At 37.3% G+C, this 18,056-nt stretch overlaps 1 protein-coding gene and 1 pseudogene across 1 annotated transcript; one reads left to right on the forward strand and one right to left on the reverse strand.

Annotated features, from left to right (window-relative positions):
• The first annotated feature begins 3,109 nt into the window (after positions 1–3,109).
• Positions 3,110–5,757, forward strand: LOC113765657 (rRNA-processing protein fcf2-like). The gene is made up of 5 exons (XM_027309891.1): positions 3,110–3,482; positions 3,703–3,763; positions 4,703–4,780; positions 5,030–5,145; positions 5,436–5,757. Exons 1-5 carry the CDS (start codon positions 3,199–3,201, stop codon positions 5,542–5,544), a joined length of 648 nt encoding a protein of 215 aa, XP_027165692.1. The 5' UTR covers positions 3,110–3,198; the 3' UTR covers positions 5,545–5,757.
• Positions 5,758–6,739: 982 nt separating this feature from the next.
• LOC113766364 lies at positions 6,740–16,564 on the reverse strand (annotated as a pseudogene).
• Between the last annotated feature and the right edge of the window lie 1,492 nt (positions 16,565–18,056).

Genomic DNA, 18,056 nt, shown 5'->3' on the forward strand with positions numbered 1-18,056 from the left:
AATCTATCAAGAGGAGGGGTCCATGCAATCTAACCATGATAATGTGTCAAACCATGAGTTTCAAACCCTCAAGGAGGGGATGGATCGTGATCGTGCACTAAGTGCTTATGAGAAATATAAACGCACTTGTGATGACCATAAAGAGAACTAAATGAGGACATGCCAAACATCTAAAAGAAACTCATCCTCAACTAAATCAGCTTTTACCTTTGAGGAGTTTCATGACCATAATCGCAACAGATCGACATATGGTGAATCAAAGGGGAAAAGACTGCTCAAAGGGGATGAAGTATGTGGTAGTATATGGGATACTTACCAATGCTTGCTTCAAGAAAAAACAAAAGAAAAAATAAGTTGAAATGACCAAATTTGAGGAACTTTTAATTGAAGCTGCCAAGTGGGAAGATGAAATTGAGTGTGGGGTAAAACTTGAGAATGTACTTGAGGTAAAAACCGAGGGCAATGAGTTAGAAAAAGACGTGAAAAATTCTGATGAGATGAGTGCAAAATTAAGTGAGAATGTGAGAGTTTATTGTTTTCCTAACAAACTTATCTTTCCTTTGTTTAGTGTTTCTTCTTTTGCACAAATTAAATGAAGTCAAGTGGAGTTAGTCATGCAATGTTCCATTCCAAAGTCACTTGTACAATTCACTGATTTCCATGGAGTTTGTCTTTTAGGAGTTAAATCTATTTGGTGTCGATTCATAGAACAATTCCAATTCAAATCTGTTCATACCCATGGAGAATTAATTCAAACTCATCATAAAGGGAGAATTCCAGATTTTGATTGTTATTTGCTAACTTTGGGTTATTCATCATCTTTACCTTATTTTGAGCATAATTTCAATCCTTTTTATGCAGATTTTGAAGGAAAGTGTAAGGAGTCAGCAATGAACTCTCAAGTTGAATCGATTGGTAGGAGGAATAATGAAGTGTCAAAGGGAGTTTTTGCATTTAACTCTTGTTCTACACCTTCTTACCACTTAACTAATAATGTTCCATTGCTTATATATCCAATTTTTGGTTCAAATCAAGTTGAGATTTATTTTGTTTTTATAGGTTGTAAAGCTATCCGAAATTTTTCAGCATTGATTAAAGGAGTCCAACCAGATTTTATGCTTGTTCCCACAGAATGTTGTGACCTTTCATGCTTATTCCAACATCCAAAAGCTAGTTGAAAAGAGTTCAGTTGGCCAACTTCAACTTGTGCTAGTTCGTGTGCTTCTAATGAAGTGGAATTCAATTGTTTGCTGCCTCATATGTTCGAAGATGTGAACTTATATGTCAAGCAAGATCCATAAGCTGTTCTTACTTGTTGATTCATGCTTCTAAGGATGTATAACAAGTTGCTTCAGTTTTATTCGTCCTAGTAGATGTAAATGAGGTTGTTTGTGATGATGATTTAAGAGCAAAGTGGCGTTTCCATCAGATTCGTGCGCATTGGTACATATCATGATTGAAGTTTTTGCTTGTGAGTTTCTTGCAATTGCATAAACGCCATGCAAACATGGCATGCTCGCATGAATGTGTTGCTCGAAGTGCTGCATTTTCTCAATCTGTCTATTTGTGGGTACATCGCTTTCAAGAGGAGGAGAATGATACAAACATGTGATTAATGGCATCAAATTCTAAAGATGATTCAAGATAAAAGAGTGGCCGATCTATTAAAACTCAACAAATCCGGATCCCTTCTTTGGTTTAGAATATTTTTTCATAGTTTGTCATTATTTTAACTTATAACTATTATGTGTCATTTGATTGAAAAATTCCAGTCATGTGTGTTTTGTTATTTCTAGCAAATAATAGGTGGTTAATTAGTTGATTAAATTGTTAGTTTGGTTGAATAAAGGGTAAAAAATAAAAAAATCCCTGTGGTAAATCTAATATACTGAAAAGCCTCCCGTAATTTCAAAATGTACAACACGAGACCTCATGCTTTGAACTAAATTGTAAAGGTAACGGAATCCGTTAAACTTAACGGAAATAGATGAAATGACAAAAATACCCTGATATAATTAAACAAAAAACAGCTCAATAAAATCATTTGTTTTATTCTCTAAAGAAAGAAAATTGAAAACTATGGGGTAGAACAGGTATATTTGTTAAAAATTAGGTGTAATTTTTTTTTAAAGTTCCAATAAGTCATTTTCGTTAAGTTTAATGGATTCCGTCGCCTTTACAATTTAGTTCAAAGCATGAGGTGTCATGTTGTACATTTTAAAACCACGGGAGGCTTTCTGTATATTAGATTTACCACAGGAGACTTTTTTGTTTTTTACCCTTGACTAAATGGCTAAAAGTCATGTGGACCATTATTGAACCAATTGAGTTAGTTAGTTTCCTATTCTAGTCGAGTTAGGGTTAGGAAAGTAGTTAAATTGTTTCCAAGTTTGAGTAGGTTTTTTGAATCTTGTAAAGGCTATAAATAAGCCTCAAGTGTCAACATTTTTCATGGTCAAGACATGATGATTAAAGAAAAATTCCAACAAAACACTTTGGGTGTGTTTGGATTAAGAAGATTGAAATAAAATAATTTGCTTCACAAATTTCAATCACCTTTTTATTTTTTCAATCACCTTTTTATCTTACATATATCACATCACAAAAAGTGTTACAGTAATTATCTCAAATAAATCATCCAAATAAACTCCTATCCAAACAAACTCTTTGTGTTTAGCAAGTCTCTTGTCTAAGAGATCTTTTCTCCATTACTTGAGAGGATTCTTAAATTTTCAATCGATTTATTAATTCAAGATCACGTTGAATTGTGACATCATTCTACCCTTCTAATTGATCTCGAGCGATCTTTGATCATTTAGAATCCATCATTTTGTATCCATAACTTGATCAAAATAGATCCTTCTGCTACCTGTGCAATTTGTTCCTTCAAGAGCGAGAGTTTGGGGATTCGAATTCGCATCATTTCATCCGCCCTCATTGCTTTGATGATTTCCTAACTATTTCACATTTGTTTAAATCACAGGGTTGCATGTATGTTTTGAAATTATAGAGGACTTTTTTGTAAGTTGACTTAACTACTTGGGCTTTTCTATATTTTTCCCTTAAAGAGAAAAGCGCTAGCGCGCACAACACACCTTAGAATCCCTAATCTGCCCATTTTTCCCTCCGTACTAAAAAAGCGTCCCTTTCTCTCTTTGTACTCCGGTTTTTTCTTTTTGGATCTGGGAATTGGAGAGAATGGCAGCAGCATCAGGAAACGAGAACAAGGCACCTGCAGTAATTGGTTTAGCGTGGGAACCCAAGCTACCTCGGCTTCCAATTCCAGATACAGCTTCAACTTCTTCGTCCAGAAATCGCCATAACCACCATCGCCATTCGCGGGCCAAAACTAGCACAGGCTCTTTCTCCTTCACCTCCCAACAGGACAACCTCATAGATGGGCTCTATGTTCCGCCTAACGACCCCAAAAAGCTCAATAAATTGCTCAGGAAACAACTCCAACAAACTGCTGGCAAGCATTGGTAACCCCCATCCCCATCAGTCCATTACCCTCTTCTTTCTTTTCTTTTAACTCCTGTATGACTAAATCGTACTGGTACGTATTTATTTGTTTTGTGAATATCTCAATTTTGAACAATTAGGATTTTACCCAGAGTGAGCGTCACTTCCTACTGCTATTATTGTTATTTTTATCGGTATTGGTTTGTGTGACTGAGTTGGTGATTTTGATTCCTGAATTAGGTTTGACATGCCTGCTCCAACTCTCACTCCCGAGTTAAAGAAAGACCTCCACCTCTTGAAGGTACTTTCACCCTTTGCCTCCTTCCCTTCCTTTCTAATTATCCTTCCTGCTTTTTCTTTTACTCGTAAATTAGAAAGTTTTCTTTTTTCCCACTCGTAAATGAGAAAAGAAAGAAAAGCAAGGAATCCCAATAAGAGGAAAAGCAAGGCATCCCATTTCCCACCCCATCTTCCAAGTTCCAACTCCATCCATTTTCTCTCTATCTTCAGGTGCAACTACCAATTTTTTGTTGCTTTCCTACAAACTCATACAACTACATCCTAGCAGCAGTTTTTTTCTTCTACCATGGACCCAAAAAAAAAAAAGTTCCTCCTTTTGGCTCCTGTCGGATGCCTGACCTAAAGGGAGAAGAACATGTCTTTGCTTCAATCTTTTTTACATCTCATTAGTGCAAGTGTCAACATCTACCAACATGAAAAGTTGTTCGCTCTTAGTTTTAGGTTCATAAAAAAACTTAGGTCTCTTGACATCTTCTTCCCAGCTTCTTCTTCCTCTTCTCTTGCTTCTTCGCCCTTCATTCAACACCTTGTTCTCCTTCCACTTTACTCTTTCACAAATAAATGGCACAATGCAGACGAAGACCTATATTGATGTTTAATATTCCAAAATGAGATCCCGTCTTTCACGAAAGAACAGTGAAATCACGGAGCATCACTGCTGCATCTTGTTTTGTTGTCTGAACATATGACAACATCTTGATTTTGACCTAATGCATTTGAAAACTGTCAGCTAATTCTCATATTGTTCTTAAGTCAGTGTGTCTAAAATCTCTTTCCTGTTATCTTCTCTGTCTACTTCTGCTAATGGTTTAATTGTTTTTCTTGACTCTGCAAACAGCTGCAAGTGGATTTAATGTTTCAGAGGAATGTTAAAACGCTTCTTTTTTCCCTGGTAATTATATTGAAATTCGTGTAAAAGGCTACTTGTTTGTGGTTTCAGTTAAGGAGTGCCATGGATCCCAAGAGACACTACAAGAAGGGTGACTCAAGATCAAAAACTCTGCCCAAATATTTTCAGGCATGTCTATAATGAGGCCCGTTCATCTTTTCCTTACTGCACATTTGCATACACTGTCCAACTACCTTGTCATTGTTTTTTCATCTTGGATTATATTAAAAGGTGTATTACAGGATATTCTATCGACTATAGTGTGGATATGCGGTCTAATAGTATAGATATCTGTACCTCCTGGTCCTGGACGCCCTATAATTGTACTAGTACTTGTCAAGGAACATCTATAATTGAGCCCATCCTATATTTGATCAGGTGGGGACTGTAATAGAGTCTGCTTCAGAATTCTACGCAGGTAGACTTACCAAGAAGGAGAGGAAGGCTACCCTTGCTGATGAGCTACTCTCTGATTCTAACCTTGCACAGTACAGGTATGGAAGGAATAAACAATATCTATGCCATTACACATCATACTTTCTTGTCTGGATTATTATTGTTGGTAACAATCGTACGCTAAATCTACACTGGCCACTGTCCTTGGACATGTTGCTGCTAACCAAGGAACGTCTGTAGTGGTTTTGTTTTGAATGATTAAGAGACCAAGAGACTAGTTATTTCATAAATGCCCAGCTAAGTTCTGCCAGACCGGTTGCCATCCTCCTTTTGTTTCGGTCTTTTATGGCAATTTTTCTAATCTTTTTAACCTGACAACATTTTTCAGGAAGCGCAAGGTTCAAGAGATTGAAGAGCAAAATCGACCTGCTGGGTTTGACAAGTGGAAAATAAGAGGACGGAAGTCCATGAAGCGTGCTAAGCAAAGAAGGCATTGATTGAGTTTTTATTCATCTAGAAAGTGAAGAACTATTCAGCTCCTGTCATTTTTGTGGAAAGGAAGAGAAAACAAACTTGTACGAAATTTTGATAGATTATATTGCTACATCCCTTGTAGAATTCGCATTGGTTTTGGCCGACTGATGAGATACAAAGTGTCATATTTTCATGCCTAGCTTATTTTGGTATTTGCCAATCCAGTTACGGGTTTCTTTCTGGGCTCAGATGTTATGTTGATTCATCATTATGTGCATTCATGGGAAGTGAGACTCAGGATACAACATTGAGTAGACTTAATTCTCAAGATGAGTTGTTCACTTTTTAAAGAAAATCACGACCTCAACGGATATGATTGATGAGGCAAGTTTGTTTGGATAAGAGTTTATTTGGACGATTTATTTAAGATAATTACTATAGTACTTTTTATTATGTGATATATGTGAGATAAAAAGGTGATTGAAAAATAAAAAAGTAATTGAAATTTGTGAAGCAAATTAATTTTTTTGAAATTATCTCAATCCAAACACACATTCAGTTTTACATAATTATCAAAATAACTCTACCGTATTATTGTTACTATCTCAAAAGAATAAAAGAGCGAGGCATGGACAATAGTCAACGAGCTCCAACACATGGAGCCTGCGGAGTGCCACAACCTACTACATCAAAAGCCTGTTAAGTTCATAAATGATTAGCATCAGATTTAGCACTCAACTATGGAGCGCTTCTGTAAAATTGCAAGAATCTCAGTTGTCTTCATTCACCTAGACATAATTATGTCTGATGGTAAGTGTATCGGAATTACAATTGAAGTACATCTGAACAAACAGCACTATGTTCCTTGTGCTGCAAACTTGTATTTAATGAAGCTATGCAGCTGCATGGGAGTTTAAAGTTTTAATCATAGTCCCAAACTCAAGGCAACGGCTCCTATCCTGTGAATCACCAAGCTGAGACAAGTGAAAGTACGCATCCATCCCTGAGATAGTAAAACACCAATATTCAGAACATCAGAGCTACAGTTTGAACTTAAAAATAACACGAGTAAAATAGCAATTTACAGCAAAAAGAAGCACAATATTGTATAAGAGAAACTGGTAATGCAAAACACAACCCTGTCATTCTTCAGTAAACATCCTACCCTTCTTAAACTTGTAAAGGACAGGAACTTTAACCATAGTACCTTTTAGTGACTTGAATGCATTCTGACAACAGGGGTGTTTGGTCAGCTGATATCCCTGCACTATCACATTCTTAACATCGTCTAATCAAACATTCCTTCATCATAACAGCTTAAGCCGTTACAGAGTAAATCTCAAAAGTCCTAAAGCAGAACTGCAGGACTACCAGCAATCAGCAAACTTAAAACCAGTTGAAGAGCTACCAGTTGCAAAAGAATTTAACAGTTACACACCGTATCCCTCCATAGATATAATCTGTAAATCACCACCAAAATACCGAGCGTACAAGCGGCTTATTGGAAGTCCATATCCATAACCAGCCATAGTTGTTGTATCGAAAATTCCAAGGTCCACCTGCTCATCAAGGGGATTCTTGGCAGTACCGTAGAGATATGTAAAAATTTTAGCAAGGCCGCTTCTTGGAATTCCTCCCCCTTCATCAGAAACCTGTGTGTCAAAAAAAAGGTCAATGATGGATGCAAATGGAACTATTTTGAAACACAAAGGAAGAAGAAAATGTAAAAGGACATGCCTTAATGGTAACATCCTCTATTCCCTCAGTGACGATTATACGAATAGGGGGTGCAACCTCATCGGAATCCATAAACTGCTCTTGAACAGCATGCAAAGAATTCTTAACCAACTCAAAAATCACAAGATGCAAATGTGTAGGTATGTAACTGTAGCCAAAGCAGAATGCATCAATCAAGAGTGCAAAACAAACAGGACCTCAAACATCACATTTCCGACTCGTACTACAAAATGCAACATACTGCCATAATACAGACTTTTGAGATAAAAGGGAAGAAGACCATGAAGTTAGGAAAAAGGGATCTGGCAGAAGGAAAAAAATCCAAGCAGCAAACGTGAAAGACGTGATCAAGAGCTAATTAGTCAGAAGCAAACAACTTACAGAAAGGAAAAATTAGGATCCCCATAAATATTAAAATCTGGAACACTGCTGTACTCCTGGAAACAAATGCAGCAGGCATCCTCTCTGACATGTCAAGCATGAAGCAACCTCCACAGTAGACATCTTTGTATGTATATATCCTACACAGTCAGGAGGAGGATTGGGATCATGCAAAGCCACGTGCTGCCCTGAGTTGAAGCATATTAGGAACAAAAGAAAAAAAAATCGATTTCAGTATAAGTGTGGTCAAAGATAGAAGAGAGAATGATCATCAAATGCTGCCAGAATTAGCCATGCAGCAGCCAAATGAGACAGAGTAGGCATGTAAAAATTAGGATGCGCGGCTAACTAATGAGCATGCGGATCCCAATTCTTAACATATAAAAACGGTCTAGAAACTGGTGAATCTCATCTAGATCCTGTCCACCTTGGGTTTTAGATAATTCTTCAACTGCTGGGTGCCCAAAGGCATCGTGGGAACGACATTGTTGTGACTCACCTTAATCATCTTGATCATTTGAGTGAATTCAAGCTCATCGTTCTTGTCTTCTATCTCCAAAAAGGATCTAAGATCACAAAAAGAATCCAGATACCAATCTCACAACTAAGGTGGAAAAACAATGACATTATTAAAAGCGGAATAATTTTGGGGAAGATCTGAGTTTGGAACTTATGTCGACAAATGGAAATTGATCACCAGCCTGATTATGTTTCCAATTCAGATCATGATGCCATGACAATGACTAGTTATGAGCAACAATATCAGTTCAAAGGAATTGAGCTACATTCAAGGACTTACTTGCAAAGCCACATTAGTAGTAGCTCCTTGTTACTCTGGCATTAAATTCTTATTCTTACAGAGATGCAGTATGCTCCAATAAGACAGAATTAACAGCACATTTCAAAATCTTTCCTTCAATGCCTCAAAGAAACAATAGTGGGGTAAGGTTGGGGTAAATGTATTTCCTTTCTTACTTTCTTTTTCTTCCTTTTAATTTTTTTTGGGGAATAGGCAAGGCATTAGGTTCATAATCAAAGAAGTGTAGTAGATAAAGACATAACCTGATAGCACATGGCGTTTCTTGTAAGTCGCAGGTTGCGATATTTCCTTGGAAGATTGTCCTGGTCATAGTATTGTTATGTATAGTAGGAAATGACAAAAGGAGCTTGAAAGAAGTCAATACATCCGTACTTGGAGCCAATAGTCATATCAAACAAATTCCCATCATTTTTCCTACAATTGAACGGTAGCAACAGCAAGGGGACAGTGATGGGAATATACAACTTTTTTTTTTTGGGGTAAAACATTTTACTATTACTACTTCTAATGGAGAGTAGTATCAAGTTTTTTTTTTTTTTAAGTTTGCACAATCTAATTGATATAATATGTATAAACAGTGGAATATCTGAAACTCTTGCATCTGAAAAGTGTAATTGCTTGCCGTTAGACATAGTTCATTGACGGTGAAAGTCTTGTATCACTTTATATGCTATCTTGTTCAGATGTATAAGTTTGTAGCCTGGAAATAGCTGGTTATAGCTGGCCTTAGGGCTGGAATTGAATTGAGTGAAGTAGAATCTGATAATCAGGAGAATCTGAATGTCTTGAATTTAAACGTAAATTCAATTAAACCTTAATCTTTATGCTCGAGTTGAATTTGATACTATATTTGTTAGCCTTATATCCTCCAACTTTCTCCTAACCTTGTTTACATTGTTGAAATCTAATTTTAGGACTACATGTTTCATTAAGATCCTTCTGCTGCACCCCTGTTTGTTAGTTTATAAAATTAAAAAAGGGAACTGATTCTTGTGAAATTTCTATAGAATGAAAATCTCTGTCTAATTGCTAATTTTTCAGTTTAAAGTTTCAGTTGTCAAACTTGAGTATGAAGCGTTAAAGAATCTAAACTTGCCTCGTGCCATTAGGGATAAAATGGATACACCCTTTTTTTTATTTTTTGGTGTTGGGTTTGTTCACATTCAGACTGAAGTCAAGACTGATAATCAGTCTATCGAGTGAATAGTTCGAAAACAAGATACATCTGGTAGCAGCTCTACTTGTCCTACAGTCCTTATTGAGCAGGATCACCATAGGGAAGATAAGTGCTAAGTTAACTGGTTGATATACATTCTATCACGTAACCATCCAGGCTTGAATATATGCTGTAGAAAAGAAAAGGGACCCCCCGAAAAAGAAAAGATGAGGCATAAAAGGAAAGGGAAAGGGTACCTACTTTGAGAACGGCAGGTTTAGAGGATAAGCCATAGGTGAAGGCCGGAGCTCAAGAGCCCTTCTGGCAATCCTAATGGGGAGGTCGTCGTGGAGGAATTGAACAGAAAGGAGGAGGTTGCGGGGGGTGAGTCGGGAGCCGAATTCCGTCATGTACCTAAGACTGACTCTCGGTTTGCTTCATTCAACCATTTCTATGAACTTCTTCAAGCACCCCCTTTGACACCGTCTCCTGGAAGCTTCTTGGCCGCCATGATTAATATGCCTCCGAAGCCCCAGGGATCCCAGTACTTTCTCCCAACCAACCCAAACAACTTTTTTTTTTGGGGGGTTTCCCCAACCCTCCCAACAAACAATTTCTGATGTAAACGAAACAAAGAAAGAAGAGGCCCCCAGGGGGGATGGGGGGCTCCCCCAATTTCATCAAACAATTGGGGAGACAGAGAGAGACGTCATCCTCCTCCTCCTCCTCCTCCTACTCCTAAGAAAGAAAGAAGGAAGTTGGCAAAATTAAACATGCAGCCGGCAGAGTGAGAGTATTGAGAAGTAAAATAAATAAATAAATAGCAGTAGGTAGGGGAGGAAGAACGGAGAGGGGATACGGGGCAGGAGCGGTCGTCAGAACGACCGCTCCTGAACGGTCTCCTCACAAGACCCAAATGTGAGGCGAGAAATATTCCACGTCAGGAAGCCTTCAACAGGCCCCAAAAACGACGGCGTTTCAAATAAAAAATGTTTAGCCAAAACGGGAACATGACGGACCAAACGGAAGAGTTTGAAATTTGAAAATCAAGTTCAAAATTTGAATCAGCCGCATAAAACAAAACTGAGAGAAAAGAGGAGGTATCCTGCTGAAAGTAGCAATTGACAGAAAAGTGGGTGGAGAGAGCTGGGGTATGGTGTTGAGTGAATAAGGAAGAAAGCAAACAAAAAAGTGGAGAGCCACACAAAACAAAACTGAGGGAAGAGAGGAGACGTCCTGCTGCAGGTAGCAATTGATAGAAAATTGGGTGGAGAGAGTTGGGGTATGGTGTTGAGTGCATAAGGAAGAAAGCAAACAGTGCAGTGAGAGTGTTGTATGCATTTTGAAGCTGGGTATGAGAGTGTTGTATCCATTTTGAATGCGTGCAAGGCAGGCGGCAAGGTAGAAGCAAACAGAGGAAATTAATCATCTCACGAAGCCAGATTTTGTCGTGCAACTTAATAGCATAAGCAACTGCGCTCTCCGAATTCGGTGAAACATAAAGCGTATGGTGAAGACCAAGGTAATGTTACTGAATACAGTCTGTTAAATGAGTAATATGTAGTTGGTCTATGCTCATCATGCAATCTTAGTTTGCTCCTCTCCTGACCATGCAGTGTGTATAAAATGAAGACGTAAAGTTCATTGAGGTGAAGCAGATGAAAAGACATATATGTGAATAATAAAAGGGTGTACCTGGTGTTGTAAGTTAATTACATAATGTAAGAAATATATTACAATGAGTAGAAAATACTTTGTTTGGCCCTCAAAATGTAGAAATAGTAGAAAATGCGCAATTGGCTTAGGCGCTTGTTATTAACGAATGATATAAGATCCAGTGAGCTAAAGAACCTAGAACCTAAATATAATCAGCAGAGTGGATGTACATACAGTTAAAATAGACTTACACCGTGTGACCAATACGTTACAGTCTATATAACTTAGTGTACATGGAGTTCTATTAGTACATAAATAATGCCGTTGTCTTAGAATAAAAGTAAGGTGATGTGATTCATTAATCGTATTGATAAGTGTAATAATAGGATTTGGTATACGAGTAATGTGTGATTCATAATACATTATGAATGGTAATATACATTTATCTTGTCGTTTATGTACATACAATTCATGAAGTGTTACAAATTATGGTGTTTGATGCATAATTGGTAGGAGCAGAAATAATGAATTGCAGCAAATTGACAGAAGATAGGATCCCTGAGTTGGGAATGGAGTTTAACAGTGAAGAGGATACGTACAAGTTTTACAACAAATATGCCTTTAAAATGGATTTTAGTATACGCAAAAACTATCTGAATAAAGATAAAGATGGCGTGACCACGTCTAGGAGATATAGTTGCTACAAGGAAAGTGTGAAGTGCAAGTACGAAGGTGATGTGATGCCAAAGAGGACACGAGCGCCGACGAAAATGATCTGAATGTGGAGGAACGTGATAAGATTCAATTTGTGAATGAAATGGGAGAGGCAGTAATCGCAAGAGGATTTAAAAAATGTACCAGTGGGAAGAGAAGTAAAGTGATGCGAAGTTGGGTCGATAAATTTGACAGATTAAAAAGAAAATCTAGATTGTCAAGAGCTACACAGACTACGGTAAGGATCCAATAACTATTATGGTAAACATTTATGCTACAACAATGTTATCGTAATTCCCTATCTACAATCCATAAGTACCATTCACTATAAAATAACATTATTGTCGTGTCAATAATACAGGTCTCAGAATCGGAGCCGACATCGATTTCATTTGATGAACACATGTTTATGGGATGCCGTTCATCAATTGACTCAGTTTCGGTTAGTATAAAATAAACATGGCTTTAACTTTTATTTGGATGTTTCTTACAGCACAATTAGTTATGATGACGTTACATTGTGTGATGATTTTGTTACGGCTGACATCCCTCATGATATACTCTTTTTGTCTGTTTTATATAATTATTTGACCCATACAAAATTCGTAGATGCATTCAATGAGTTAGTCAGTGAATGGCCCTCCAAACACTGTTGCTCCCGAAATCGAGGAAAGTCTAACGGTATGCATACATTTAGTAGATAAAATAAGGTCCTTTTTTCGTATCGTAGAGCTACTTTTTCTTTAATTGTAATGGTGGGCACCCGAACGCTATCGAAACATGCATATTTTGTAGTTAACATATAATGCTTTAATGACATATTATTTTGTATTATCCGAAAGTCCACCGATTGGCTAATCAGGGGCCTCATGGCAGTGTCCCTACAGAATGGATGCACCCCAAATTTTTTATATTTTTCAAACATAACTCCGTCAGAGATATTTTAATGGTTTGAAATATCATTTTTTATAGTGTCTAGTCCAATTTAGCTTTGGAACTGAGCAATATAGGCATTGCTAATGAGTTGTTGATAATTGAATAATTATATTGTACAACGTAGGCGGAGCGTGCAACAATTTCAACACACTGTAATAAGGATGCATATCATGTATTTTCACCATCACCCCAGGTGACAAGCTTTTATCATTACCCCATATATATATGGTGTCTTGTTAATTGGATATTTCGACAGCGTATATCATTAACCGTATGTATCATTAACTATATTGACTGATTTGTCATCGTTACATATTTCAGGAAAGAAATAGCACCTTGGGATTGCGACTAACTATTGACATCAACTCCCCTCAGTTGCAGGTTGATGAATGATGTGTACCTACAATTTTTATGAATACAAAACAATTGGTTATTCCAAACAATTGAGTTTGTTGCTCTCCGTCCCCAAGTTCACCTCATTTACTGATGTTCGTACTTGTCCAGAAAAGATATTGCTCAATTTCGATCGGTTCCGTATTGTAAGCTTGTTTTAATGTACAATCTCTCAATGAATTATGCTTGTTGATTGTAATTCTAAAATTACTTCAAACATTAGGTGTCTAGCACCAGATTTGCAGTGTCTAGCACCAGATTTTTCAGACATGAAGGTGTCTAGAACCAGATTTGTGGTGTTCGTGGACGAACATTTACTAAATGCAGCCATGTCGTCCCTACCAGGGAATGCCGCATATGTACGTTACAAGAAGTTAATAAACTGTTACAACTTATTGATGTGCTTGTACAGGCACCTTGTCATGTTCGTCTATGTTAAAACTTAGATATGTGGCTTATAATTGTGTTAATGATGAGTATTACAGATAGTATTACAGGCACTTCAATAGGTATTACTCCTTTAGTACGGAAATGAAGTTACAATTGGCGTCTCGGATTGGTTCCACACGACCACATGCCAAGTAACAGTTTCGCAAAAGAACATGATATTTCATTGGGACAACTAATTTGAAAGTGGGGTAACTAATATTTAAAATGCAACAAATAGTCATAACGAGATGTACAGATTGAGTTACAACGAGTTACGTGTATGTTACAATTCATTACAACAATGAATTGGCAATCGGCAGCTTTTCGTCTTCTCTAGTTAAAACTAGTGATTTTACAACTAATGATATTTCCCGATATTACAACTAGTGATACTACAGTTATTTAACGTCCGATGAACCTTTCCTCTTCTCTTGTTTGTGCAATTGCTCTTGGCACCAACAATAATTCCTTCTCTCGACACATTAAATTTCTTAGACACTTAATATAGAGATGATCATTTCGAACCCTACAACATTACATGTAGCGAGGCCTTCTCGAACATCTCATTAAAATAGCGAGATCTTCCCGAACATTAAGCAAACCTGGATGCGTTTAATTGGCTCCCAAGACTTGGTTTAAAACTGAACACTGTATTGATGAGACTGTAATCCTTGTTGTAGGGAGGTTGAAGATAGCAAAAAATGAATCGAGTACACAGATCCATTGCCACTTTAATATGAAGAGAAATTTGAAGTGTGAAATTGAATAATAATACGGACGAAAATGAAAGGGGGACGAACAAACTGGAGTCTTGTCTGTGTAAGGGATATACACCTGCAAGGGGGTTCTTTTATAGTCCGCAATACCCTCTAATATGGTAAAATATCAGACCCCAACATATATGAGACCAACTAGTACATCACAGGAATGGAATCTGTTTACTCAAATACAGCGCATGGACCATACAATCTTGTTAAGTTCAATAAACATAATATTTGGATGTAGCAAGGTGATTATGTTACAAGGCTCCGATGTTACAATCTCGAATGCAGTTACATTTTTATCATACAAGCTTACTGTCACATGTGCTGGTAGAATTTACTTGACTGATTGCATAATGGTGCTCTTCTTTGTTGCATGTGTAGACTTGTGCTTTATCTCAATGTCAAGGCCTCCTAAAATGCGAAGAACATGTATTTCATATGATTTCATATCTATTGTTGTGTAACAAATTGTAAATCAATTTGTAACAGTTTTCAAACACACTGTAATTAATAGTCTTCAAGCACCACTGTATTAATTTTCGAACACACTTTAACATTCTATTAACTATTTTATAACAGTTTTCAAATACACTGTAACTTACCAATAACTATTTTGTAACACTCTTCAAACACACTGTAACTAATAGTAAAAATAACAGTTCTGTATTAATTTTTAAACACTGTAACACTACAAAAACTATTTTGTAATACTCTTCAAACATACCGTAACTTTCCAATAACTATTTTGTAACACTCTTCAAACACACTGTTGCTTCCTTGCTCAGTTGTTGTCATGGTGGCCCCTTGTTGCAATCCCTGACTGATGTTATCAGGCACAACTGATGAGGTATAAATTGGATTCTCCATGTCCATTACATCTTCATTCAGCTCTGGAAGTTCTCTGGTTTCAATATTTGTCCTCGTAATTGCATCGTTTTCTTCATACTGCGCTGCATTATGCTCATCTTCTTCAAACCATTTCTCATCAATTTCATCAGCATCATCATCTTTATCGTTGCCCCCTTTTTCAGCAGATTGAAATTCTAGCTCTTCTTCGGTATCAGGACTCGTGTACATTGTATAGTTCTCATGTATAGATTTTTTTCCTTTGTCCAATGCTTCAGGCCCAGAAGTGGAAGCTTTTGCTCTCGAATGAGAATACAATATTTCTGCAATCTTTAATATCCTTCATTGGTTATTAACAGCAATGTTATACAGCTCATTTAACTCAGCCTGTAGTTACATCACAACATTACCAATCCATAAATGAGCCACTTGCTCTCAAGAATGGAAAACAATACATGTATATACATATATGAACAACTTCGTTAGCTTGGCAGATAGGCTGATATTTGAAAGTGATTCCAATTTTGGCATTTTCAAAATGCCTTCCTGCGAGCATCAAGGTGACACACAGGGTTGGGGATTTCAGTTCCATTACTGATCCATTTATGTTCACGTCGAAGCAAACTTCAAATCTTGGGTTAAAAAATAAATTGGCCGATACATGGCAAGAGTAATTTAAAAACTCACAACTGCTATGGGTTCAACGATGTAACGTTCCATCTTATTCTTTGCGACACCTTTCCCACCCCAATTTAGCAGGCGGGCCAACATGTCAATGACCTGATCCTCAATCGATTTTTTTCAATTAAATATTAGCAAATAAATAATATAGAGGTACTGTATCATTGGTCACAAGGCAACTTGGAAAAGTAAGCTAATCATGGCCATCAAATTTAAATTCCTAACCCGATTCGAAACATGCATGCCATTGCCAAGTGTCTTCAAATCAACGCGTGTTAGGGAAAACTGGAACATTTGAACCAATATGTCCCTACCATTGCATTACACAAAATCTTACAATAATTAGTTGGTACAATAAGCAACTCTGTACAGCTTAATAAAATGATAGAAAATGCTGATATCGGACTAAAGCCTTGGTGAGAAACTTACTTGGGATTCTTGTTTGGGTCCCATGCGTAGGCAGCAACCCTTTTCTCATATAAGTTAACTGTCACATGTGCCGGCAGGATATACTCGGTCGACCTTAACATCGTGCTCTTCTTCATTGCTCGAGTAGGCCTTTGCTCAACTTCCTTCCCTGACACAATCGAAGACAAGGATTAAGGATTTCAGAGCTTGTGTTATAACTGGAGACTGTAAAAATGGGTGTTGTGCATGTAACTTGAGGTCAACGTATTTGTAATAACCAATGAACACTTTGTAACTGTTCATTAGATTATATATCTAATATATGCAAGTAAATTCTCAAAATACTCTCTAAAACTATTCTGTATCGTACATTTATTTATTAACCATGAAAATATAGACAAAAATATTTAACCAACCTTGTCGATTTCGACCATATGAACGTAGCCTTCTCGGAGTGTTTGCATCAAATGCAGGATTTTCATGCTGACTGGGATTTGACGGTTGTTCCTCTAGACAATTATCTTCACCACATTCACGGCTGTGACTATTATGCAGCTCCTGTTGTTGTTGATCTTCTATGTTCGCATGCAGCTTCTTGTTCATCTCTAAGAAATTATTGTTTACTTCAGCTGGACGTCTACTTTCAACACCCGTGACTGTCCTCATTGGTGTCACAGTGCTCGAAGATGGGCAAGGACCTTCATCCGTTTGCTCATTGTTATTTGTCACTGTACCTTTACCATTTCTGTGGTCCTCTCCCTCACTCTGTCCACTCACATTCATAGCATCATCTGTTGCTCTACCACCTCCTTCACCATCGCTAGCCTGAAGGTTTTCATTATGATCTTTGGCACCCGCATCTTCATTATCATCTTTCTCGTTTTCTTCACCATCATGTCCTTCTTCTGCAGATTCATATTCAGATCCTTCTTTGCAATCGGTATCCCGGTACATTGCCACTTTCTGGTCCTTATTTTTTTCCTCCGTATACAATGATTCGACCAGATCGCATGCTGCTTTTCCCTGCTTTCCCTGACGTGCCATTTCTTTCTCATATGCTTTTTTCTCTTTCAGGTACTCCTCTTTTCGCTTCATCATGTCTTCCTTACTCAACTCATTGTATGCTGCTCGGACAATATTATTATACTGCATTGTAATATCACCCACGTTAAACTCATCCACTTCTTGTGTCCTCACTTATATTCCATATACTTCTTTCTAAATAGTAGATTGCTTGCTTTCTTTATTATGATGGATATGCATACCTCTGTCACCTTCACTCCTTTCGCCAAAACCTTACATTGATACTCTTTCCTGCCCACAAAGTCCAGTGAAACAAATTTAATACTGCTGTTAAATAATGATTGCTATTTTCTATTACCTACAATCCGACCTGAATTTCATCCATGGATTCAACGGTGGAAGTGGTTCCGCAATCTCACTTGTTCCTGCTACCTCCATTTGCTCATCTTCAGCTGTGTTTGTGGCCATTTTTTTCCTTCTTTTCCCTGCCTTCTTCCCACTGCAATATGCCGATAAATTATCACCAACTTCACTTTTTGAGTGCTATACAAATTGTGAGACACAAACATTAGCCACTTACATATTAAGTGA

The sequence above is a fragment of the Coffea eugenioides genome, chromosome 3, assembly GCF_003713205.1.
Source record: "Coffea eugenioides isolate CCC68of chromosome 3, Ceug_1.0, whole genome shotgun sequence".
NCBI classification, from domain to species: domain Eukaryota; kingdom Viridiplantae; phylum Streptophyta; class Magnoliopsida; order Gentianales; family Rubiaceae; genus Coffea; species Coffea eugenioides.